Source organism: Tachysurus vachellii, chromosome 12 (genome assembly GCF_030014155.1).
Source record: "Tachysurus vachellii isolate PV-2020 chromosome 12, HZAU_Pvac_v1, whole genome shotgun sequence".
In the NCBI taxonomy this organism is placed as follows: domain Eukaryota; kingdom Metazoa; phylum Chordata; class Actinopteri; order Siluriformes; family Bagridae; genus Tachysurus; species Tachysurus vachellii.
Window position 1 is genome coordinate 4978433 of NC_083471.1, and position 25000 is coordinate 5003432.

Sequence of the window (25000 nt, forward strand, 5' to 3'; positions counted from 1 at the left end):
ACATAGATCTCAAATTCTCACATACAGCTCACACAGTTCTCCCATACAGCTCACACAGTTCTCACATACAGCTCACACAGCTCTCACATAGATCTCACATAGATCTCAAGTTTTCACATACAGCTCACATAGATCTCAAATTCTCACATACAGCTCACACAGCTCTCACATACAGTACAGCTCACATAGTTCTCACATACAGCTCACACAATTCTCACATACAGCTCACACAGCTCTCACATACAGTACAGCTCACATAGTTCTCACATACAGCTCACACAGCTCCCACATACAGCTCACACAGCTCTCACATACAGTACAGCTCACATAGTTCTCACATACAGCTCACACAGCTCCCACATACAGCTCACACAGCTCTCACATACAGTACAGCTCACATAGTTCTCACATACAGCTCACATAGTTCTCACATACAGCTCACACAATTCTCACATACAGCTCACACAGCTCTCACATACAGTACAGCTCACATAGTTCTCACATACAGCTCACACAATTCTCACATACAGCTCACACAGCTCTCACATACAGTACAGCTCACATAGTTCTCACATACAGCTCACACAGCTCCCACATACAGCTCACACAGTTCTCACATACAGTACAGCTCACATAGTTCTCACATACAGCTCACACAGCTCCCACATACAGCTCACACAGCTCCCACATACAGCTCACACAGCTCCCACATACAGCTCACACAGTTCTCACATACAGCAGTGTGTTCACAAGTTCTTTCTTTCTTTCTTTCTTTCTTTCTTTCTTTCTTTCTTTCTTTCTTTCTTTCTTTCTTTCAAACCTGACACTGAAGACTCCTTCCATAAATATTACATAACAGTTTTGTAACAGAAATCTGCAACGTTTGTTAAATTAGCCATTACTATAGAAACAAGACCGTATTTGTACGAGTGTATTAATGGTAGTCGTTGGTTACAGAGGAAAGTACGGAGGTCTGAGTCACGCTGACTGAGGAAAAAAATCCATACCTTAGAATGTAGAATTTAAGTGTTTTGCTATAAAGTGTGTTTTAAAGATTACTGAATCTCTGTGTAAACTGATCCTGACACCTTTAACACGTCTTTCCGTCTGTTCTTCCTGCACTGCACAGGCTCTGTTCAAAGCTTTGGGCCTGAATGAACACGACTACAAGTTTGGACTCACTCGAGTTTTCTTCAGACCCGGAAAGGTAAGAAGGATTCATGGTTCAATCACCATCCAGAAAGGGAGCAGAGATGTTTCTGATGAGAGGAATACGGCTTGGTGTAATGAGACGCAGCACCAGCTACAGAGTCAACTGCAGTCAGCAGATGGCAGCTACATTTTCACTTAAATGAATCATTTCTCCATCATAAGGGTGTGACCGTGTGTGTGTGTGTGTGTGTGTGTGTGTGTGTGTGTGTGTGTGTGTGTGTGTGTGTGTGTGTGTGTTGCAGATTCAGTAGCAAAAGAGGCAGGGATTTAGGGAAATCACATTAGTATAGTGTTAATCGAATGAATAAATTCTGGAGTACACTTTCCACTAAGAATGTTTTCTATCTGTCTGTCTGTCTGTCTGTCTGTCTGTCTGTCTATCTATCTATCTATCTATCTATCTATCATCCTTTTCTTTTTCTTTTTCTCTCTTTTATTGCACCAGTTTAAAGAGTTTGACCAGATAATGAAGTCGGATCCGGATCATCTGGCTGAACTAGTGAAACAGGTCAACAAGTGGCTCATCTGCAGCCGCTGGAAGAAGGTGCAGTGGTGTGCTCTGTCCGTCATCAAACGTATGTCTCACACACACACACACACACACACACACACACACACACACACACACACCGACACCGTTCTCACTTTTTGGCTCACTTTTTTTCTCACTATGTATACTTCATAAACATACATAAACATAGAAATATAGAAATGTACATAGACTTAGACATGCATAAAGATCCATAGACTAATTTATGGAGACTAATTCCATAAATGCTTAAGGGAGTTTATACCTTTATACCTTTAGACAATGTTAAATAGTGACAAGAGTTTTTAAGATTGTTAATACAAACAAAATTAAAAGCTATAGAAAATAAATCAACACCTTCTGACCAATCAGGATGAAGAATTCAGTCGTGCTGTGGTATGAAATATCTGGTGATATAAAGCAACTTTTTCATGGAACTTCTTTCTTTCGTTTTTCCGCGTAGTGAAGAATAAGATGCTATACCGGGCCACTTCCTGTGTTAAGATGCAGAAGACCGTACGCATGTGGCTGTGCAAGAGAAAACACAAACCTCGGTAAGCATTCATTACCTCAGAACCCCACGTTACTTCGTGGACCGGGATTAAAACGGACAAAATTAGTATTTCGCTTTCACTATGTTGATACGATTTGAAATCCTATTAGCCAGCATCTTATATAAATCCTTCATTACTCGAGGAGATATTACAGTGTTGCTTTGTTGGGAAAACAGCTGCGTAGGCTAAATTGTGGAGTCGCATTAAATAGAGGGTTTAGCGAAGAATAGCTCATTTTTTAGAAACTCAAGCAGAAGCAGAGATGAGAAATAACTAATTACGTTTGTTTTGTGACTGAATTTTAAGTGTCGGTGACTTTTAAGTGACTTTCCTACCGTGAATATTTAGCTTCAAGGAGATCGAGGGTAGTCGTGGCCTAATGGTTAGAGAGTTTGACTCCTAACCCTAAGGTTGTGGGTACCCTTTTTTTTTTTTTTGCGTAGCTACTGATTTCCCATGTTACTCGTTTTTTTTGGTGAAAGCTATATGTGATATATGATAACGATATAAGGTGATATGAGGTTTGGATTGATATTTAACTGAGACATTGAGTTTTAATGAGGGTTTGCGATGACTAAGGCATCCATCATGTAATCAACGGTACAGCGGGACCTTCAGCCTAAATGTAAAATTGCTCTAATGAACGTAAGAAGTTAAATTAATATGACGTTACGGTAATAAATGTGGGAATAATAAAAGCGCGTAGAAGTGGTGCCTTGGATAAAGCTGTGTAATTAAACCATTCGTCTGTTTTGGAGTCTTTAATTCTGGGAGTTAAAGTCATCAGGCTGAGGTCACCTGTGCACTGGAATCTTGAATAGAGGTTTGATTAAAATTGCATGTGTGTGTGTGTGTGTGTGTGTGTGTGTGTGTGTGTGTGCATCAGCATTGATGGCCTAGTAAAGCTGCGCAGCCTGAAGAAGCAGACTGGCATGCTCAACGAGGCAGTGACCGGCCTTAAAGAGAGCAAACAGGAAATGAGCAAACAGATCCAGGACCTGGATGCTTCCATCGACACACTCATGCTGAAGATTAAGGTGTGTGTGTGTTTGTATGTGGGCACTTGTCTGTATTGTGTGTGTGTGGGTGTGTGTATGTGTGTATGCCTAGTATGTGTTCTAACCTTTCATTATCACTTCATATAGGATTACACCAACATTTCAATTAAGCACCTTGTCATGTCACATAAGCACCTTATGGCAACTTTGTCTTTTAAAGCAAACAGGATTGTTGATTAAATGAGAATCAATGAGTGTTGGGGGGAGGGGGGGGCAATAAAATGAAATATGACCTTGGGCTTCGAAGAAAAACAAATAAAAGTAATTAAACAAAATCAGCAGTCAAAGGTGCGTCTGAACACTTGTTATATTTATAAAGGCAGATCTGATAAGGAAGAAAACTTCTCATGGTTTATTTGGTGCCCCAGGATTGTTCTCTGAGGGACTTTTGTTGGGGGGTTGGGGGAACTATGCAATGTTGGAGGGAGGTAACAAGGGACCATGGAGGAAAATACTAGGGATGTGGTGGAAAGAAGTGAGGAAGATACTGTAGAAGTAAAAACTGGGGGACATTGGTGGACATGAAGGAAAGAACTAAGAGAGAAAAGGTAAGGGACATTAAAGTTAAAACACCAAGGGACATAAAAGAAAGAACTGAGGCACTTAGATAAAAGAGGGAAAAGGGAGGCACATTAGATGGAATAAAAAATCAAGGGGCATTAAGGGAAGAACCAAAAGGCCAAAGGTGAGAAGAATGGATAGAAATAAGCATAGACCTTTGGATGATTGGATCCTAGGGATATGTAAGATCTGATGGTTGTAGAGTGGAAGAACAAAAGGATGTGGGATATGGAATAATATATATGTGTGTGTGTGTGTGTGTGTGTGTGTGTGTGCAAAAGAAGAATTTAGGAGGACAGAAGAAATGGAAAAAATGGAATAATGCAGAAGAAAAGTTCATCAGCTCTTTATTTAACATCCACCAGTTCTTCTTTTCATATCCCTCGTTTCTTTTTCCTCCCTACAGTCTGCGGAACTGATCGTCATGTTAAGAAAAGCCTGTGTATAGCCTAGCATCTCTTAAAGCTTGTCGTATTAGTTCACGGTGCTCTTAAACATGTCACCATCTGGTCCTGGATTTCAGGGAGATGCTGAACGATGCCATCTGAGCAGCTGCTGGTGCATATTAACCAGCTCTGAGGCTGTGTCTCTTTGGCCACTGATTCTATTATTTAAATCAATAGCATACAGTGTCAAGTGTTAAGCATGATTGGCATCTGGATTGAAGGCTTTCACGAATATGTTAAACACTCATGGATATTAATGTGCCGGAGAGAGAAGGAGTAAAGAGCTCTCTGAGGGTTAGCTTGGAAGCAAGGTACGTGGAAGGAAAGACATCAAGAGCTCCAGAGGGGAAAAAAAAAAAAACTAATAGAACATGAGTGAAGAAGCGATAGATGAAACATTAGAGGACGTTTCATGAGATGCTCTGCACGTAGGAAGAAAGACACCAAGAGACATGGAGAGTAGAGACCTGGAAGGGAAGGAATAAAGGATGCAGAGAGAACGAATAAATAGGATGAAAAGGAAGCACAGGGGATCAAAAACGAGTAACGCCAAAAGGGAAGATAGGAACTGAGGGATGTAAAAGAGAGGACTAACTTGGAAACAAGAGATGAGGGACATGGAAGAGAATAAACAAGAGCCTAAGAAAAGAAGAAAAGGGATTTGAAAGGAAGGTCTGATTGATCTGGAAAGAAGAACTGATGAATTTGGGAAGAAGATTTGAAGGATGTCGAAGGAAGAAAGGAAGGGAGTGGAAAGAAGGACGTATGGATATTGAAGGAAGAAATAATGGGATGTGGGAGCCTAGTGGTTAAGGCATTGGACTACTGATCGGAAGGTCATGAGTTTGAATCCCAGGTTCCAGGTCACTTTGGATAAGAGTGTCTGCTAAATACCAGAAATGTAAATAATGGATTTGGAAGGAGAACTGAGGGACCTAGCAAGGAGGAAGAAAGGGATGTTTGAAGAAATAACTATGTTACATCAGACAGAAGCAAGAAAAAACTTGAAACCATGAACGTGTAGAAGAGGAAAGAGATATCGGAGGGAAGAACCGAGGAACTTGGAGTGAAGAATTAAGTGAATCAGAGGGAAGATATTAAAGACAGGAATTAGTGGGAAGAAGTGTGGGTTTAATCTGAGAAAAACTGAAGAACATTGGGGAAAGAAACCTTAGAAAATAATAATAATAATAATAATAATAACAAATTAAATCATGAAATTAATGTTCTGTGTTCTTCTTCTCCTTCTTCTACTTCTTCTACTACTTCTTCTTCTTAGAGCACCGTGATGAGCCGCATAGACATGGATCACGAGCATCAAGCGCTGGTGAAACGCTCCGAGACCCTCCTCGGTGCCATGCAGAAACAGAAGCAGGAGGAGGAGGAGCGAGAGAGACTGCGCCGCATCCAACAAGAGATGGAGAAAGAGAAGAAGAGGAGGGAGGAAGAGGAGAGACTCCGCAAACAAGCAGAGGAAGACAGACGCCTGTAAGAGAAAAAGAAACAAAATGGGAAAAGAATGGTGTAGAATAAGAAATGGGAAAAAGAGACAGATAAAAACAGTGAAGAAGGAAGGTATGGATGAAAAAGAAAAGATGACGGGAAGAAAAGGCAGGAAGGAAGTGAAGAAGCAAGAAAAGAAAGAAGAGGTGAAAAATAAGAAAAGTGAAATGAGGAAAAGGATGGAAGAAGGAGGAAGAAGTGATTAAGGGGAGCATGTATAGGAAGAAATGAATAGCAGTGAGATGGAAGAAAGTGAAGACGAAAAAAGTGAAAAAGAAGGAAGGATGGAGAGAAAGAAAAGAAAGGACAAATGATAGAAAGGAATAAAGGAAAGAAAATAGGAACAGATTAATGGGAAGTGAAAAGAAACAGGAGTATGAAGGAGGAATAAGAGAAAAGGAAAGCAAAAATTAAGGCAGGAAAAAGTATTAAAGAAGGGAAAAGGAACTAAACAAGGAACAGTGATGGAGGGAAAAAGTAGGAAAGGGACTGAAAGAGAAAGTGAGGATTAAGAGAGAAGAAATTGTGTAAATATCAGAATTAAAATAGAAAGGAAGAAGTGAGGGGGGGCACGGTGGCTTAGTGGTTAGCACGTTCGCCTCACACCTCCAGTGTTGGGGGTTCGATTCCCGCCTCCACCTTGTGTGTGTGGAGTTTGCACGTTCTCCCCGTGCCTCGGGGGTTTCCTCCGGGTACTCCGGTTTCCTCCCCCGGTCCAAAGACATGCATGGTAGGTTGATTGGCATCTCTGGAAAATTGTCCGTAGTGTGTGATTGTGTGAGTGAATGAGAGTGTGTGTGTGTGACCTGTGATGGGTTGTCACTCCGTCCAGGGTGTATCCTGCCTTGATGCCCGATGATGCCTGAGATAGGCACAGGCTCCCCGTGACCCGAGGTAGTTCGGATAAGCGGTAGAAGATGAATGAGTGAGAGTGAGAGAGGAAGAAGTGAACTGTGGTTGGAAAGAGATGAGGGAGGAAGAAAAGATCAGAACGAAAAAGGAAGTACAATGATCTAAGCAGAAATGAACGTAAGAATTAAAAAGAGGAGGGTGAAGAGATGGACTTAGATTGGTGAGGGAGATCTCTAGGCTTAGAAGAAAGTGAAGAGAGAGAGAGAAAAAGTGAAGAGAGAGAGAGAGAGAGAGAGAGAGAGAGAGAGAGAGATTTTAATATGCAGAAGGGAAATAAGATGGATATGCTTGGGGAAAACTGGATACTGGACAACTGGATGAATGGGAAAAAAAGATGAGAATAAATTGATTGGTATAAAAAAAGAAGAGGAGGGAGGATGAGGAGTCTGAAAAGTGATGATTAGATTGGTATGAAATGGGGAAAGACAGATAGATGGACAAGAGGAAGTAAAGAGGTAAGGTACGAATGAAGGTAAAAGGAAAAGATGGCATTAAGAAAAAAACAAGGAAGGAAGAAGAGAAGGAAGAAAAGGAAAGAGGTAAGGAGTAAAGGAAGAGTAGAAGGGTAAAAAGGAAGAAAGAAAAGATGGAAAAAGTGAGAAGGAGTAAAGAAATTGGAGAAGGAACAAAATAAAGAATGTAAAGTAGGAAAGAAAGAGAAGAAAGGTTAGAAGGAACGAAAGATGAAGAAGTGAGTTAGAAGGAAGGAAGGAAAGAATTAAAGAAAAAGTTAGAAAAGAGAAGGTAGCAAGGAAAGGAAGAGAATAAAGGTGAGAAGGAAGAATTCTAAGATGAAAAAGTCCGAGGGAAGGAAGGAAGTGGATTAAGAAGAAGGGAAGAAGGAAGCAAAGAAAGGTGAGAATGAAGAAATAAATAGTAGCAAAGAAGAAGGCAAAGATGAAAAAAATTGGAAGGAAGGAGAGAAAGGATGGATGGATGGATAATTGGATGGACAGAAAAAGAATAAGAGCTGCAGACACTGAGTCATTTTACATGCTCTGTCGTTCCTGTCCTCTGTTCAAGCTTCATAAAGTATTTTGCTTAACGCTCTTAATGTCCGTCTCAAATCAGCGCGTGTGAATGGCAGGCATTTGGGACGAGGCCAAGGGCGCTTGCTGCCTCAGGGCTACGTCCGATCTCTTTTAGTAGTGCCCTTGTTCTCCGATGAAGGGCGCAGCAGAGGAGCAGAACTGACACAGAGCGGAGATGAAGCGCAGCCACACGAGGAGTTATTGATAAAGTGACGCTCTCCTGCCAAGATCCGCAAACATGACGGGACGTGACGGGTTTTTATATCTCGCTCGATCATCCGTTTATTACTCATCCCTCACTCATCCCTCGCTTTGTCTCTTTCTCACTCCCTTTATCGGGTCTTTTATCCTCCGATTATTATGTATACGGTGAGAAAGTTTACGTCCTCATCCCTTTTTTGTCTCTTTATACAGGAAAGCAGAGATGGAGCTGAAGAGGAGGCAGGAAGAAGAGGAAAGGAAAAAGAGGGAGGAAGAGGAGAGACGATTGCAGGTGAGATAGAAGTGGCCTTTCTTTCTTTTTTTACTTTTTTTTTCTCCACAGCAGCCAAAAGTCTTTTTTTACTTTTTTTATAAGAAAAGGAAGTTAATAGGAAGAAAGGGTTAAGATGATGTGAAAATAAATTGCATTGAAAAAAGAAGGAATAAAGGAGAGGAAGGAAAAGAGAAAGAAAGAAAGAAAGAGGAAAAGGAAAGGATTAGGGAGTTGGAAAGTATGGTGGGAAGGAGATGAAGTGGAAAGAGGAATAGTAGGGGAAAGAGGAAGAAGGAAATAAAGAGGAAGGAAAGAGTAAATGAAGGACAGGAAAAAAGTTCACTTACCACAATGCAGCGATTGAAATGTAAAAGTGTCTGTCTCTCTCTCTCTCTCTCTCTCTCTCTCTCTCTCTCTCTCTCTCTCTCTCTCTCTCTCTCTCTGTCTGTCTCTCTGTCTCTCTCTCTGTCTCTGTCTCTCTCTCTCTCTCTGTCTCTCTCTGTCTCTCTCTCTGTCTCTGTCTCTCTCTCTGTCTCTCTCTCTCTCTCTGTCTCTCTGTCTCTCTCTCTCTGTCTCTGTCTCTCTCTCTCTCTCTGTCTCTCTCTCTGTCTCTGTCTCTCTCTCTGTCTCTCTCTCTGTCTCTCTCTCTCTCTCTCTCTGTCTCTCTGTCTCTCTCTCTGTCTGTCTCTCTCTCTCTGTCTCTCTCTCTGTCTCTGTCTCTCTGTCTCTCTCTCTCTCTGTCTCTGTCTCTCTCTCTCTGTCTCTCTCTCTCTCTCTCTCTCTCTCTCTCTCTCTCTCTCTCTCTCTCTCGTTTCTGTTTACTATTTCTATCTCTTGCATTTAGTTTCTGTCTTTCTAACTCTTACACTCTGTCTGTCAACCTCCGTCTATTCTATTATTTTCTATTTCTATGTTGCTCTATCCCTCTCTGTCTCTGTCTCTCTCTCTCTCTCTCTCTCTCTCTCTCTCTCTCTCTCTCTCTCTCTCTCTCTCTCTCTCTCTCTCTCTCTCTCTCTCTGACTCCCTCTCTCTCTCTCCTCTATCGTAAAGCGATCTCCAGGATAAATGGTGTTTGAGGCTACTTTCCTCTGTCTGATCATTCTTTCCTGAGGCTCTGCACCTGAGGCGTTTGTATTTTTCTCTCGTTTCCCTCTCCCTCTTATTCCCTCTTTTTTTTCCCTCTGTCTATCAATATCAAAAAGCACAGTTTCCTATTTTTTTCATGCAAACATACCACATGACCACTGCTCCCTAAACACTCCCTGAGTGGAGCTCACCTCACGAGCGTTACGAACGCCTTCTCTGTCACGACTTAAAGAGCCGTTAGATGACGAGATGACATCTTGCACTCTGAGAGGAGCCGAAGCACAGCACGGAGGCTACACGAGTGCAGGAGAGCTGCTGTTTAGTCCTGTCACGTATCTGTATTTCAGAGGTTACATGAGAAGGAGGAAGGAGGAATTAAACACTGTGATGGGGAAAGACTCTATATACAAGCTTTAAGAGTTGTCTAAAAGTGGAAAAGTGCAGGAGTGTTCAGCTCTACGCTGACAGAGACACAGAGAAATAGTGACACAGTGATTCCCAGAGACAAGGGCAAGGTCACAGCAAGGTCAAAGGTCTGAAAGGCATCAAACTGAGTCGGCAGACCATCCACACTGTCCCCCGTCTGGTACAAGATTCAGGCTTGGAATAAACCAGATGGATGGAAGGACAGAAGGAAAGAAAGAATAGAGAAAGGAAGGATTGGAGAAAGCAAGAAAGGAAGAAATTGGAAAAGAAAGGAAGGATTGGAGAAAGGAAGAAATTGGAAAAGAAAGGAAGGATTGGAGAAAGGAAGGAATGGAAAATGGCAGGAAGGAAAGAATGGAGAAATGAATAAATGGCAGAGGGTGGAATGAAGGAAAGAAGGATGAAAGGAATAGAAAAAGAAACAAAGGAATGAATTAGTGAAGACAGGATGAAAAAGGAATGAACGAAGGAACAAATTAAGGAACAAATGAAATGAGTGAGTGAATGAATGAAGTCTTAGACTCGGACTATCTGGTGGCTACAGCATTGGTGTTAAGTTCATTCTTTCCTCGGTGTAACACTGAGCTGTAGAGACGTAATGCTGAGGTCTGTGTAGGTGGATTCAGGAAACTGAGATTCTGTTTTTTACCCCTCAAGGGTAAAAAAATCGATCCAATGCCACTGATTATTTAAAATCTGAATACGTTGGGAATTGAGAAAAGTTTGTAGCTTTCTAACTGTTGAGCAGCTGTTCAGATTATTTTGGCAGGATTAATTAGGTTTCAGACAAAATCCAACAGGATGAAACGAAAATGTGGAGCTTTTGTTTATAGAAGGTTGACTGAAAATTGTCGGACGGGTTGCCAGGTTTCAGCAAAATTGCTCAATGGACTTGATCTTATGAACAGATACAGTGGTACGCATGGTTAGATGTACTAGAAATGAAAACAGAAACAGATGGATGGAGTGAGAAAAACCGCAGAGAAGTTCACTGCGTTTACGTCTTCATATTTTCATGCTGGGAGACGGGAGCAAAGCCGGGCGCCTCAGAGCTCACGGCTCAGAGCTGAGTCATGAGGCGGGGCAGAGTGCGTGCCGCGGAGCACAGAACATATTGAGGAGGATTTTTTTTCTTTTTAAGCACTGAAGGTCACCCTGTCTAAAGCTTGGCTATATACGTTTTTAAAAAAAAAATAACATGTCCATTCCTTCACTCCTTTTCTTTTTTCCTTCTTAATCTGTGTCAGCAGGATAATTTATGAACTGAGTGTTTAAGGTAGAGTTGGTGGCTATGTCTCTCTCTCTTTCTTTCTCTCTCTCTCTCTCTCTTTCTCTCACACACACGAGAAGGATGATGATCTGTCGTGCATGTGCACTATGACATTAGTTATTATGTAGCTTCCTCCCGTGAGTTATGAGACTCCGGACCGCCGAATCGGATGGGAACGTCTCTGGGAGTTTGATAAATCTTCAGCTGCTGCAGTTCATTTTTCAGCAGGACGGACAGGAGCTCTGCTCCTGATGAGGAACGCCACCGCCCTGTACGCTCACACTTCTCAGCCTTTTATAGCCTGCAGACAACTTTCCAAAGTTTATGAGCTCGCACAGCCATCCGCTTCCATTCTCTCCAGTGTCCCACTTAGAAACCCACAGCAAGTGTAAAACATGTAAAAATCTGTCCGGTGAGAAGCAGGCACAATAACGCCAACTACGTGTGGTCCAGACATAGCAACTTGGTTGCTTAGCAACCCACGGGTTTGGCGGTAGAGGTTGGAAAATGACAGTATTTTATGACGTGGTTATAAAATCTTAGTAAATAGGAATAAGTACAGGTACGTGGTAGCTCGCTCAGCAAGTAGCCATAGCGTTTATGTAGATTGAATGATATTGTGTGTTAAGCTATAGAGCTTGTTGAAATCTTGGTTCTGATTGGTTCAGCTCTAGTCACATCATAGACAGAGGATTGTCCATTCTGACTGAAAAATATAAAATAACGATATAGTGAAGTTTCCCATGATGAGACGCTCAGAAGATAGAGATTGATGTCAGGATGGAGACATTTTTGCTGTAACATATGTAACTGCTTTTTTGGGGAGGAGGAAAGAGAGTTTTTTGAGGAAACGTCTTGTTATAGTCAAATACAAAAGGAATAAAGCGCTGACCAGTGGTATTGCGAGCGGGGTGCTTTGGGGGCATAAGCCCCTCATGCACTGCCAAAATCCCTTGATCTTTTAAAGACTAAAAACATTTTACACCACAAATAAAAGTACAGAACTTACCAGCACAAGAAACGTTATCTTGCACGTTCATATGCAAAGTTCTATAACTGCATGTTGAGCTGTTAAACAGAACAGAACAGTACCTATTTCATTTGTTAGTATACGGCCATTAGACAGTCATTGTTCCTTTATTCCTTCATTGCAAGGGTTGGTGAGGTAATAATAATGCAACTGTTTATGAGTCATAGTCTCAGGGGGCAAAGCCTCTCATCCGTTACAACTCTAGCAAGGCCTGTGGTGCTGACATTATTGTAAACTTTAGAACGCTGATCTTGATTGTTTTTCTATAACAGCGTGCACCTTGATCTGTCGTTAAATGCTGCATTGTTGTCGGCAGGAGGAGATGGAACTGCAGCTCCAAGCTGAGCAAGAGGAACAAGCGTCCCGGCAGGCCATACTGGAGCAGGAGAGGCGGGACCGAGAGCTGGCTCTGCGAATTGCTCAGAGTGAGGCGGAGCTTATTCCTGAAGATGTGGGAGACGGCGGACTCCGCAGGTACACACACCTTTTTTTTTCTATAATAAATGATGATCATAAATAAATAATGATCAAACTTAAGAAGACTAGACACTCTAGATGTAAAAATGTATTTTTTGTATAGTTCGAATTACCAAAAAGATTAGTGTTTCTGCAAAGTTTTAACGTAGATGAAAGATAAATTATGAGATAAAAAACATATGAATGGCTGACATGCAGTCTTCATCCTTACATACATAAAGTATTTAGAGGAATACTTTTACTTATAATTTCTTTTTTATTCAAATGGTAGGTTACGTAGGTTAAACAGATATTAAGGCTTTCAAAAGGTATAAAATAAAAACAGTGCAGTTGAGATGAAAACAAATTAAATAAACATACAGAGAGAGCGAGAATAAACTAAACAAATCTTTTTTCCACCAGACAAATGTCTTCAGGACGGGACGTTGTTGTGTTTAACTGCATTAAATGTAACTCTAAACAGATAAAAAGCATCCATGCTTCTTCAGTCAATGCTTTGTATGTTTGGTGAATTGCTGTGGAATAAGATGAATAAAAGAGTTTTTTAAATAAAACACACTGTTGGAGGAAAATGAAATGAATTTCAGGTCAATGCCACATCAAGCCACCATCAGCAGCTCGCCTGTCCGAACAAGAGCATCGTCTCTCCAAAGAGCTTCAGGTTTTTGAAACAAAACCTCTTAACCCCTATTTTTTTCTTCTTCTTCTTTTTTTTTTTTTTAAATTCTTTTCTCTCAGTAACGGCAGCATCCCGTCATCCCCCGAGATAGCAACGTAAGATACAGACCCTTTGGCTCGATCTCAAACTTTACCTGTCTCCAATCTGACCTAATAAATCCCATTTCCTAGCATGCATCACATCACGAATCTGCTCATCATCACGCCATTGAAATGTTTCCCACTAACACATCGCTGTTAACATCAAGGATGTTTATGTGTTAAACATCAGCACGATCAGAGTTGGAAATTCATACTTTGCATTAAAAAATAAAAAATCTGAAAATTCAGGAAAAGCAATCAATCTTTTCCCAGCTGAGATTCTATCCGCCGCCTTTGCTGCATTATTTAATCGTGTTTTCTGTTTTCACAGTGTTCCTCCATCACAAAAACTGAAGGGCTTGACCATGTATGTTACAAGCTCAGTGTAATATCCTACAACATCTCTCCAAAACACAGCCACACACAACGTTACCCGACATAAGGCATTGTGGTCTTGCCAAAAAAACAAACACACAGATACACTAGCATAATACAATTTTCATCTCACATACACACTACAACACAATTGTTTGTTATTCAAATTTGGCTAAATCGTTTAAAAAAAAAATAGTTTAACACTCTTTATGATCCAAAACCTGCCATCTTTAACTTGCCTTGATGGAAGAATATTTTTAGTTACTTAGTTCGGTAATTTGATTGAGTACTAATTGTTAGCTTTATATTTAAAGGAGCAAAGGGAGGGAGGGAGGGAGGGGGGAGAGCGAGAGAGAGAGAGAGAGAGAGAGAGAGAGAGAGAGAGAGAATGAATTGAGGGAAGGAATGGAGAAAGAATGGAAGGAATGGAGAAAGAAAGTAAGGAAATAGAGAAGGAAGTAAAGATTGAATAGAGAAAGGAATGAATGAATGAATGAATGAATGAATGGCAGAGGATGGAAGGAATATAAAAAGAAAGGAATGAATGAATGACTGGAGGAAGGAGGAAAGGAATACAGGAAGGAAGGAATTAAAAGCAAAGGAAATAATGAATGAACTAATGTGCAGATGAGTATTATAAATAGTATACCACATCACCCAGTCAATTCCCTTGTCGATCCCCTGTACCACATCCCCTGTCGATCCCCATTACTACATTCCCCAGTCGATCCCCTGTACCACATCCCCTGTCGATCCCCGTTACTACATTCCCCAGTCAATCCCCTGTACCATGTCCCCTTGTTGATCCCCTGTACCATATCCCCTGTTGAAACGCATTAGTACATCCCCCAGTTGATCCCCTGTACCACATCCCCAAGACGATCCCCTGTATCACATCCCCAGTGATCCCCTGTACCACATCCTCTGAGTTGCTCCCCTGTATCACATCCCCAGTCGATCCCCTGTATCACATCCCCCAGTCGATCCCCTGTATCACATCCCCAGTCAATCTCCTGTATCACATCTCCAGTCGATCGCCTGTACCACATCCTCTGAGTTGCTCCCCTGTATCACATCCCCCAGTCGATCCCCTGTATCACATCTCCAGTCGATCGCCTGTACCACATCCTCGGAGTTGCTCCCCTGTATCACATCCCCAGTTGATCCCCTGTCAAGGCTTCATATATGGTGAAAAGTCCCAAGATTTTACTAGTGTCTTGGTTGACACCCTGAATTTCCCAGAGGAAGGATTTCCTCCTTATTCTCTCTGTATAACTTCAGTGAGAAGAATTTTTTCAATAATCTGGCTCTTTACCTTTACTGCTTCTGTGTTTAATAATTTGGTGCTCACACACACAAACAAACAAACACACACACACACTCATACTTTCACAAAGACACAAAGACACACACACTTTCACATCAGCAGAGAATTCAGATTCCAGTCTAAGACTTTGTCCAAGTCCATTAGTTAAGGCTCGACTCGCCAACAAAACCTGACCTGTCTCAGTTACCGTGATGACGCACAGAGGCAGGATTGCGGTAGCCACATTTCGATGTAAGACCACAAGCTCTATGCAGTCTGACTCTGAAGGGCAGCACTTCCGTGGACCCCAGTGTCTGTTTGGCTAATGTGCTGTATCATCATTAATAAAGGATTACACTTTAATAGCTCTAGACCTCCAGAGCCGGTATCACTGCATGACCGGTGAGGTGTAACTCTCTCTCTCTCTCTCTCTCTCTCTCTCTCTCCACTTCTCTCTCTCTTTCTCGCTCTCTCCCAAACCCTTGCTCGCTTGGCTAATGCCATCGCTTCATCGTAAATAAAAGAATAGGATTAGTGAGTGATGAATGTGGAGGCACACTCTCTTCCCTGCACTGGCGCAGCGCTGCATGTCTTATGGTCGGATATTAGAACTCAAAGCTCTGTTTAAGAGAACAAGAGCCGTATTGTCCATCAGAGAAACGTGACCCACAGTCATGAAGATATATTATATGTACTATAAAGGAAAAAAAAGTATCCAGAAGTTCCGTGTGCTTTACCCAGTGTCGATCGAAGTCATGAAAATACGTTAGTTTTTTATTCTGTTTTTTTTTTTTTTTAAAGTCAGTACAGACAGAATTAAAGTTTATAGGTTAGCTCTATTGCATTTATTCATTTAATTATTTTTTTATTTTTGTGTAATCAAGCAGCAGACTCATTTTAAGTGCTCATTATTATCCGTCATCTAAAATTCTAAGTGAGGAAATAAATCCCTGGGTTGCTCAGCAGGGGCCGTGTTCAGAGTCAGTTCGTGATGAAACTGACTCACGTCGGTATTCAAATTTCAAACGCGCCTAAAGATGGCAGGGTGGAGTTTTCCAAAACGGCATCAGTGTAAAGTCCATAAAAAGAGAAAGCATTGCTTTACTTAAGGACCCAATTGTTTCTGAATTGTTCAGTTTGTCCTCGAAACCATGGCACCATTTTATTTATAGCACTTTGACATCACGCCTCCAGGGCTGAGGAGCTGATTTAATGCCTCCTCCTTGTGTACATCATCTCCCCACTTCTTCGGGGGTTTCTTCCCGGTTCTTTGGTTTCCTCCCTCCGTCCAAAGACATGTAGGCTGATTGGCATTAAACACTGAGTAGTGAGTGAGTGTGAGTGAGTGTGTACGCGATGATAGGTTTGGTACCTCGTCCACAGTCCTAAGTTTAGATTTTGCGGTGATGGGTCGACGGATTTTGTTTCTGGCCACAAAGACATGCTTTTTTCTATGCTTTTGGAATAATCCATATTTTCAGGTGATAAATGCTTAACGTTACAGTATGTATTATTCACAAAGCTGGATATATTAAGTTTAAGAAAAAATCTCTACTTAAAGGCGTAGACTTCTGTAGATACAGTTTACATTATTTACAGTTCAGTTACGATCTGTCCTAAGGTATAAAAATTCAGTTTTTCCTTATAAAGCATGTTGTTCACAGTGAATTCGTACAAGAAATTGTTAAGGTATGAGAGCGAGACATGTCTAGACCTGCTGATGAAATATTTGTGTAAATCGTTTACCTTTCTGTTCTTATGCTTTGTCTGGGACACAATGTTTGATGAACAGGTGCAGTTTTGGATCAATTAAATTTAGAAACTTCTTTTACTGAATCACATTTGAAGAATTTGACACATAGACTCATAAATAGATATAATTATATTTGTACACTCTACACAAATTAGAGCCACACACGGAGCACAAAGACACAGTTACGTGACGTATATTTGGTGATACTGAAGTGCTGGATGTTATTCTAACCTGTGTTTGTGTGTACATGTGTATATATGTCTGTGTGCTGCCTTTATCACGCCATACAGGGAAGAAATGGCCAAGGAAATGTCTGAGCTTCTTGCTAGGTGGGTTTATCATTTCAGCTCGCCTGCATCGACTCACCGTGACGACAACAAGATTCAGCCCCAATCAAAACCCTCAAGGGCGATTAATCTAGAAACAAATCAGAAATTAATTTGGGGGTCAGCAGAATCGAACGCTGTTGAATTTTAATGAATCTACGAATTAAGTAATCAGTCAATCTGTCAATCAGTCAATATTATTATTATTATTATTATTATTATTATTATTATTTTATATTAGGCTGAATTTACAGCCTATGTAAATGCCTTCATGTTTTTTTTTTCCTGTCCCATTAATTTGCATTAACAAAATTTACATGATTTATTAAATTCATCCTGAATCTTTTAAATTAAAAATGTGCGTGTGATTTGTCCTGCTTTTGCTCGACACACACTTAGAAAACACACACTTAGAAAACCTTTAATGTTTTGAGGTTTGCAAAAGCTGTGTAAACAAAAACAGCAGTATGCAGGAATAGTAACCTAAGAAGAATAAAAGGGGACGTGTGATTTGATCATATTTGAGGAAATAAATCAGCGATTTGGGGCATTATGTAGCACACTGTGAAGCAAAGTTACTTTTACCACCACAGAGTTGTTTATTTACATATGACAGCATTAATCAGCACCTTCTGACCAATCAGAATGAAGAACTGAAGACGTTATAATATTGTGGTCTTTAGTTATCAAGACATACCCAGTTGTCTTCTTCTCTTACCCTCAAAGGAAGAAGTGCACTGTATTGATTCTCAGGGTGTCCATAAAGGAAGAGCTCAACTGTGCCAGAAAGCTGAAAGCGGTGCTGCAGTAGAGTGTTTTAAGTCTGTTTAGAGATACTGTGGCTGAGTGACATTAACAAGAGGCTATGGCGTTAATCCCCCTGAGCTAAAAGGCTTCAGTGGGTTGCCAGTAAAACATGGCAGAGGATCAGCCAGGCCATGGAGGTGCGCCAGACCGCTGTCTCTTTTCTTTCTTACGCATCTCAAAGCTTCACAGATCTTTAAATAGCCATTAAAGTGTTAGGCCCAGCTCACAGAGTGGCAGATGTGATCTAGCAAACCGATTACAGGCCGAGTGAGTGGATGTAGACGGATACTGTTTTTAAAGGTGTGAGAGGAAGACAGGAAGGTGATAGATCAAGCCAGGAAGTTTGGAATGTGTGTGTTTTTGCTGTGAGCGTCTTGCTGTGCGGAATCCAACAACGGGTTTATAATCATCAACCCATATGTCTTTTCAATTGTAGCCTCGGTTACCAGCTTAATTAACCCCAACTAACCTTTTGTCCTTTCCTCTTTAATACTTTGCTTTGAACTACATCTCCAGTGACTCCTTGATAATTGGAAAAGCTTACAGAGTTTCTGTGCTGTTTCTAAATCTCTCTATGTTGTGCCTTGTGTTTCTTGTCTTCTTCTGCTTGCGGCCGTGATGCCAGAGGTCGACAGGTGCAATCCACGAAGTCTACAGCCGGGACCAAGAAGCACGATCTTAGCAAGTGGAAGTACGCAGAGCTCCGAGACGCCATCAACACTTCCTGCGGTAAGCCCTGAGATAAAAGATAATACTCATCACTGTTGTGCTCAGATCCTGCCTAGTGCTTCTGCAAGATCTGTCACTAGGCAACAAACCTCTGGGCCTCCACCCTGTGTGTGTAAGGAGTTCAATGTTCTCAAGGTTCCCTCAAGATTCTCCAATTTCTTCTGTCAGTCCATCCAAATCTAAATCTGTGTTGTCTTTGGAAGGAAGAAAGACACATGGCGGTTTGACGCATACGTACATTAAGGTGTACGTTATGTATGCTGAGAAAGTGAAACAATATAGTGTTATATTTTATCTTATAGTGCACCACGACAATTTGTGACACAAATCATATTTAAGCGAGGACATGCTCGTCTTTTAGATTGATCGTTTGCTCGATTAAACCCAATGAGGTCTCATAAAAACTTATGAAAAAAAATATTTTCTAATATTTTTCTAATATTTTTTAAGGCAGAATAGATAAATAGAAGATAAATAGATCGTAAATGCGTGATGAGATCTAGAAAAAAAAAAGTTCTCACAACTCAATAAACAGACGTTAATGAGCATAACCAAGATGCACTTGATCCCATTTCACAATCAAATCATTACAAATCAGAATACTGCATGCATGAAATCAAGCAATGTCACAGAGTCTCTGAGGACGTTTCCTCTGCTGTAACCTGTTCCACGGTTTCCAGTAAAACGCAGTCCAATTAATAGACATTGATTGATTTTGTCGATTTATTTGTACCTACCTAGCTGTCTAGATTTGCAGCCTTGCTTTCAAAATTTATAGGTATAGCAATAAATGGATTAAGGCGGAGCCTAAGAATCAACCTCTGTCTTTAATCACTGCTTTCCGACGTTAGGAAAAATGAAGCTGTGATATCGACTGTAGCACCAAGGACACAGATTAGCAAAAAAAGAGGGCGTCTTATTACTTATTACTTATTATACATTATCAGTATTTTGCAGGAATTGAAAAATGATCACCAGACAAAATACTACTGAAGTCTTTCTGAAGGAAAAGCACTTCTTTTTACTCGTTTTTTTTCACCCACTCACTTGTTCCCTGTGAAAAATTAGAGCTTTCATGCTGAAAACTGAGCCATTGCTGCAGGAAACAGGAACCCAATTTTAGGGACACCGAAAACTCAATTTATATCCTGATCCTTACTTCTTCTTCTTTCTTTTTCTTTTCTTTTTTCCCTTTTTTTTTTTTGGAACCAATTTTCTCCTCACTATCTCTCTCATCTCCTCCTCCTTAAAGATATCGAGCTCTTGGCTGCATGCCGAGAGGAGTTCCACCGCAGGCTGAAGGTTTACCATGCCTGGAAATCGAAGAACAAGAAACGTAATGGCGAGGCCCAGCAGAGGACCCCCAAGTCCCTCACGGACCACGGTAAGAGCCAAGTCCGCACTATACGTGATAAAGTCTACGCCTCACGAGTCACCATCATGGCTGATGAGGATTACATGGGGTTGGAGTTAAAGGAAATCAAACGTTAAGCGGTAGAGTTTTTACTAGTCAAGCATTAATCCAAGAAACGTCCATAGTTTCCACAGTTGTTGTCCACAGTTAACCCTGGCTGTTTATAATCTTCACACGTTTCACACTGTGCATTCCTAAACCCTGGGTTAATGGAGTTAATCGCATTTTTTGCGGCATCGACAACCACGATAGAACAAATGCAGCAGTGCGACAGCTTTAAATAGTGGCTTCGCATCAGTGAGACTTAAACGCCTGCTGAGATGCACACAGGCGAGAAAAAGACCAACCAAAAGAACAGAACAAACTTTTTAATTATTGTTTACTAAACACTCAGAGTTTATGTGAACGTTTAAAGCAGGTGATATGAGGCTCATAGGTGCGGTTCAGCTTCTGATTGGATGTCTTGTTGCTAAGCAACAAAGAGAACGTTCTAACACCGCATACGTTTCAGGTTTGCCACCGAAACGTGGAATTAGTTGTGCTAAAGCGGTGTTTTTCTCGGCTAGAAAGCTGTGCTAACCCTGCTGAAAGGTTTTTACTAAAAAGTCGGGGTTTAGGATGACGATAACCCGCCGTTAATCTCTGTGTGAAAATACGTAAAGAACGTCTTACACCAGCTTCACAAACACAGGCTACAAATTACATTACCAGCCTCATTGTTTCGTTAAGGCAAATCAATAAATGAGTGCAGTAAATAATATGCAAAATAATAAATCTGTCTAAAGTATTAGGCTATTTTTTTAAAAATCTGACATTTTAAACCTCAGCCAGCAAGTCTGAGGAGCAGGTGGTTTTAAATCTCATCCTAGATACCAAGATTGCGAGACAGAGAAAAGCCTCCTTTATTAACCACATTGATTTTATCCTGTTCAGGGTCACTGTGGTTTAATTTGTTTATTTTATTGAATTTTTTTTTGTTGTTGAAATATTGATTTGACGGAAAACGGAAAAGACGGAAGTTGGAAAAAACATAAAAAGGACGGAGTGGGATTGATAATCCTACTAGAACAAGAATTTTTAATGACTTTCTGTGAATAGGAATACGTGTATTACAGCCTGCGAGTTCCTCATTGGTGCAAATGTTGCTTGTGGACCTGATTATGTTAAAGAGCATAGTGTTGGGTTGAAGCTGGAAGCCTGGAACAAGGTTAAGAAATCAAAGGAAGGCATACATCCCAAAAACAAAAACAGCTTTATTCACCGCTCAACGTCGCTCTGATTAGCATTTCGCTACAGTTAATTGTTTTTCATTTGCAAAATCGTCCCTCGCCCTCCATCGAACTGTTTGGCTTTTGCTGAGGAGAATTCATCATGCTGTGCGTGGGTATGTGTGCATACAGTATGTGTGGATGTGGATGTGTATATGCGTGTGTCACCCCGTAATTATACACTCCTTTCATCTGCCAGTTTCCAAAATTAAGCGAGACCATCTGTCAACATAGCAGATAGTTCTCGATCTGTCTCTGTGCCAAAATCTCCCAATCTGGAAAAATCTTAAACACAAACACGGGCTACTCAAAGCCAAACCATGTCTACTGCAATGTTTTTGTATGGATTCTTGAATGTAATGAATGTTTTTATCATATCCTAATGACAAGTACCTAATATGGACTTCATTATAGCTGTAATTATGGCAATATGGTCCGTATTGCCTTTAATCAGTAAGACCAAATGTTGCTGGAGTTATTAGTGAGAAGTGACTTGTCTTGTTTGTGCAATATCACTCGGATTAGATCCTCACAGCTGCTGGAATAAAAACAGCTCTTATGGACCGACTGGCTCTATGCGCCTCTAGTCGTGCTTCTGTGCTGGAAGTCGCCATGGTGATGAGGAGGATGAAAAGGCTGTACCTGGCTGTTTACCCAGCCGCTATGTTTATGCATGCTCAGCACACGCAATAATGCCACTTTTATGGTCGGTGTTATCACAGCCCCTTTATTTTTCAAAGAAAGGAGGACAGATGGACAGATAGCCGTGGACTTATGGGCCGTAATGTGTACCAAAGTGAAGAGGTTTATCCTACGTACCTAACGTCGATATTTCTTTCTGTCTTTTGCACTAGGATATGAGATTCATTAGCCGGTGTGTATTTTCAGGAACTATAAAAGAAGATAATCTGTCAAAGAATATTTACCAGCTTTTTTCGACAGAAAGCAGTTTAATGTTTTGGAAACGCTTCTGAAATATTGTTCAAAGGATGATAGATAGATAGCTGGCAATGATTAAGGCAATATAAGCTTGAAAGCATCTTGGGGAGTGTTTGTCAGCTTCTGTGTCTGGTCAGAAGTCTTAAGAAGTTTGTCTACACATTGAGTCCATTGTGTACAGTGGCTTAGTGGTTAGCACAATTGCCTTACACCTCTGGGGTTGGGGTTGGCCTTCTGATTCCCATAGATTTGGGGATCTGGTGGCTTGGTGGTTAAGGCGTTGGGTTACTGATCTAAAAGAACTGCCAAGATACCACTGCTGGGCCCCTGAGCAAGACCCTTAACCATCAATTGTTCGGTTGTAAAAAAAAAAAAAAGAGAGGTGAAATGTAACTTGCTTTGGATGAGAGGATCGGCCAAATGCCATAACGTAAGAAATGCAATTGAAGCCGCTTCACTGCATTGAATTAAGAGAAAAATGTTCCGACTGACTAGTCTTTAGTCAAATATGCACTTGAACATGAGCGCTGTGTAGTTTTATTTCAAATAAAAGTGCCGAAAATGTTTGGTGTCTTTGTTACTAAGAAAGCAGTTTCCCGCTTTCCAGGCGAATTCCTGACAATCCCCAAAGACTGTAATTGGTAACTGGGTGGGATAGACAGCGTTAATCTATTCCATTGATCTCCCATTGGTAGAGATTTCCCAATGGTTCTTGTCTACCAATTTCCACTGGTACAATGTCTACCAATCATGGACATCTGTGCATGTTTGTCTGCTTTGTGATATTACATGAGCAGCCATTCAAGATGTTCCTCCTCTCAGAGGAAGCATGTCCTTCGTGAACTTCAGTACTACTCAGCTTGGTTGTTGTTGTCTGCTAGGTGAGAGCTACCAGTGGGTAAGAATTGCCACATAATGGAAAGAATAATAACTTATTTTTACTGCTGCACTGTGACCAAGCATTAACGAGCATTTCTGAACATTCCAAAAGCATTGGAAACGTCTTGGTTTTAGCCACGAGGAGAAAACAAATGCGTTTTAGGAATACATGACAGAGCAACCATCAAATAAAAAAATAAATAAAATAAAATACTGCAGCAGATTATTTGTTCATCTTCTATATTCGCTTTATCCTGGTCACTGTGGGTCCATTGGGATATTTTGGTATGTTACATGTTACAACTTGTTTTTAGAAGGTTGGAGCAAACCCACAGAGATACGGACACATGGACAGTAATGAGAGCTCAGCATAGAGCAAACCTAGAGATGTGAGTTGGCAAACACTATCTTACTACAGTACGCATCCATGCTGTCTGTTAGGAAAGATATTTCTGAATAAAAAGCATTACGTATCAGATTAATCGATCTTTTATTTATAATGTTCTAGCTGGATAAACAAAGTGGATACAGCCATTGTCAGTGTCTCTCGTACTACTGTTTATGCTACGATAATAAGATGAAAATTCAAAACATGTGCCTCTTTTGTTTATAGGTTGTGAGCGCCGTGTGATAAATGCCTGTAAGTGGCCCTTGATGATAGTTTAACACTTCTAACAGCTGGGCTGTCCTTAATAACCACACTGAACCAGTTTGTACCATTCTCTGATTTGCATTTACTGTCTTTCCCTGGCTTCTTGCTAAGAGTTTGTTTTTTCACACACACAAAAAAAAGAAAGTTGTTTCAAAGATAAAAGATGTAAGTTCCCAGCTAGCATGCTAGCACTGAATATATTAGGAAACCCAAAGCGTTGGATTTGAATTGAAGCGTTTTCAAGTCATGGTGACATTTTGAATGAAATTTGAATCCGCATGATTCACACACACAAGGAATTTGGTAGCGGCTGTTGGTGACCCTCAAAAGTCCAGACGTAAAATAACGACGCTATACATTTAATTTACAGACAATGCCATGCAGAAAAAAATTAAAAATGACCATAATGCATACTTGGGGATGAAGTGATGAGTGACTGTTCTTACAGTATAGTTTTATCTAATTTCCAACAATGAAGAAGGCTAAGCTGTTGCAGAGGCGCTAGATTGGAATGAATGTATTACAGTGTTGTGTGTTGATCTGAGGATTATATCTGGAGCTGCCGTGTTCGCATAACGTCTGATTCTATCTATCCTGTAAGAAGTTTAACTGGCTTTTGAATTTGACCGAGTTATTTAACACGCTCACAGTGGAACAAAAAAAAGCTGAACATGTGGGCATGTGGTAGCCTAGTGGTTAAGGTGTTGGGCCCCTGAGTAAGGCCCTTAATCCTCAATTGCTCAGCTTTATTAAAAAAACTGAGATAATGTAAGTCGCTCTGGATAACGGCGTCTGCCAAATGCTGTAAATGTAATGTAATGTAACATGAGAACTGTAGCAGGTACTACACCTCAAAAACAAGAAGTAATCAGTTAAACACAAAGAAATTCTTGTAAAAGTTTGAGTTCTTCTTCCAGTGGGTCTGTTATTACTAAAATTATCGATAAAACTGTTTTATTTCTTTCCACTCACAGAACACATTTATTCATTAGTATAATTAGACATCAGTTGTGTCAGATAAACTTTGCTTTGAACTTATTGCGGTGTGGATTCAATTCAAGTGGCCGATTAATTTGGATATCTACGAGAATGCAATAATCAATGGAAATATAGCTGCCAGCTGCAATTATCAGGGTTCAAGTTCAAGAAATTTAAAAGCTATTAAGAAGGTATTACACATTTTTATCAAGTTTGTAACACCTAAATTAGAGACGGAACAAGAC

General features: G+C 40.7%; 1 protein-coding gene across 3 annotated transcripts in view; it reads left to right on the forward strand.

Moving 5' to 3' along the window:
• The window catches only part of myo6a (myosin VIa), a 90458-nt gene that overhangs the window by 61836 nt on the left and 3622 nt on the right, over nucleotides 1-25000 (forward strand). For 2 of the 3 annotated variants that reach the window (XM_060882616.1, XM_060882617.1), the window contains exons 22-33: nucleotides 1130-1207; nucleotides 1658-1787; nucleotides 2205-2295; nucleotides 3182-3332; nucleotides 5640-5848; nucleotides 8221-8299; nucleotides 12410-12567; nucleotides 13309-13344; nucleotides 13661-13696; nucleotides 17054-17092; nucleotides 18522-18625; nucleotides 19878-20009. In XM_060882616.1, the coding sequence (XP_060738599.1) occupies nucleotides 1130-1207; nucleotides 1658-1787; nucleotides 2205-2295; nucleotides 3182-3332; nucleotides 5640-5848; nucleotides 8221-8299; nucleotides 12410-12567; nucleotides 13309-13344; nucleotides 13661-13696; nucleotides 17054-17092; nucleotides 18522-18625; nucleotides 19878-20009 (1243 nt within the window). The remainder of the gene's footprint in view (nucleotides 1-1129; nucleotides 1208-1657; nucleotides 1788-2204; nucleotides 2296-3181; nucleotides 3333-5639; nucleotides 5849-8220; nucleotides 8300-12409; nucleotides 12568-13308; nucleotides 13345-13660; nucleotides 13697-17053; nucleotides 17093-18521; nucleotides 18626-19877; nucleotides 20010-25000) is intronic. The other variant, XM_060882618.1, reaches the window with a different exon arrangement.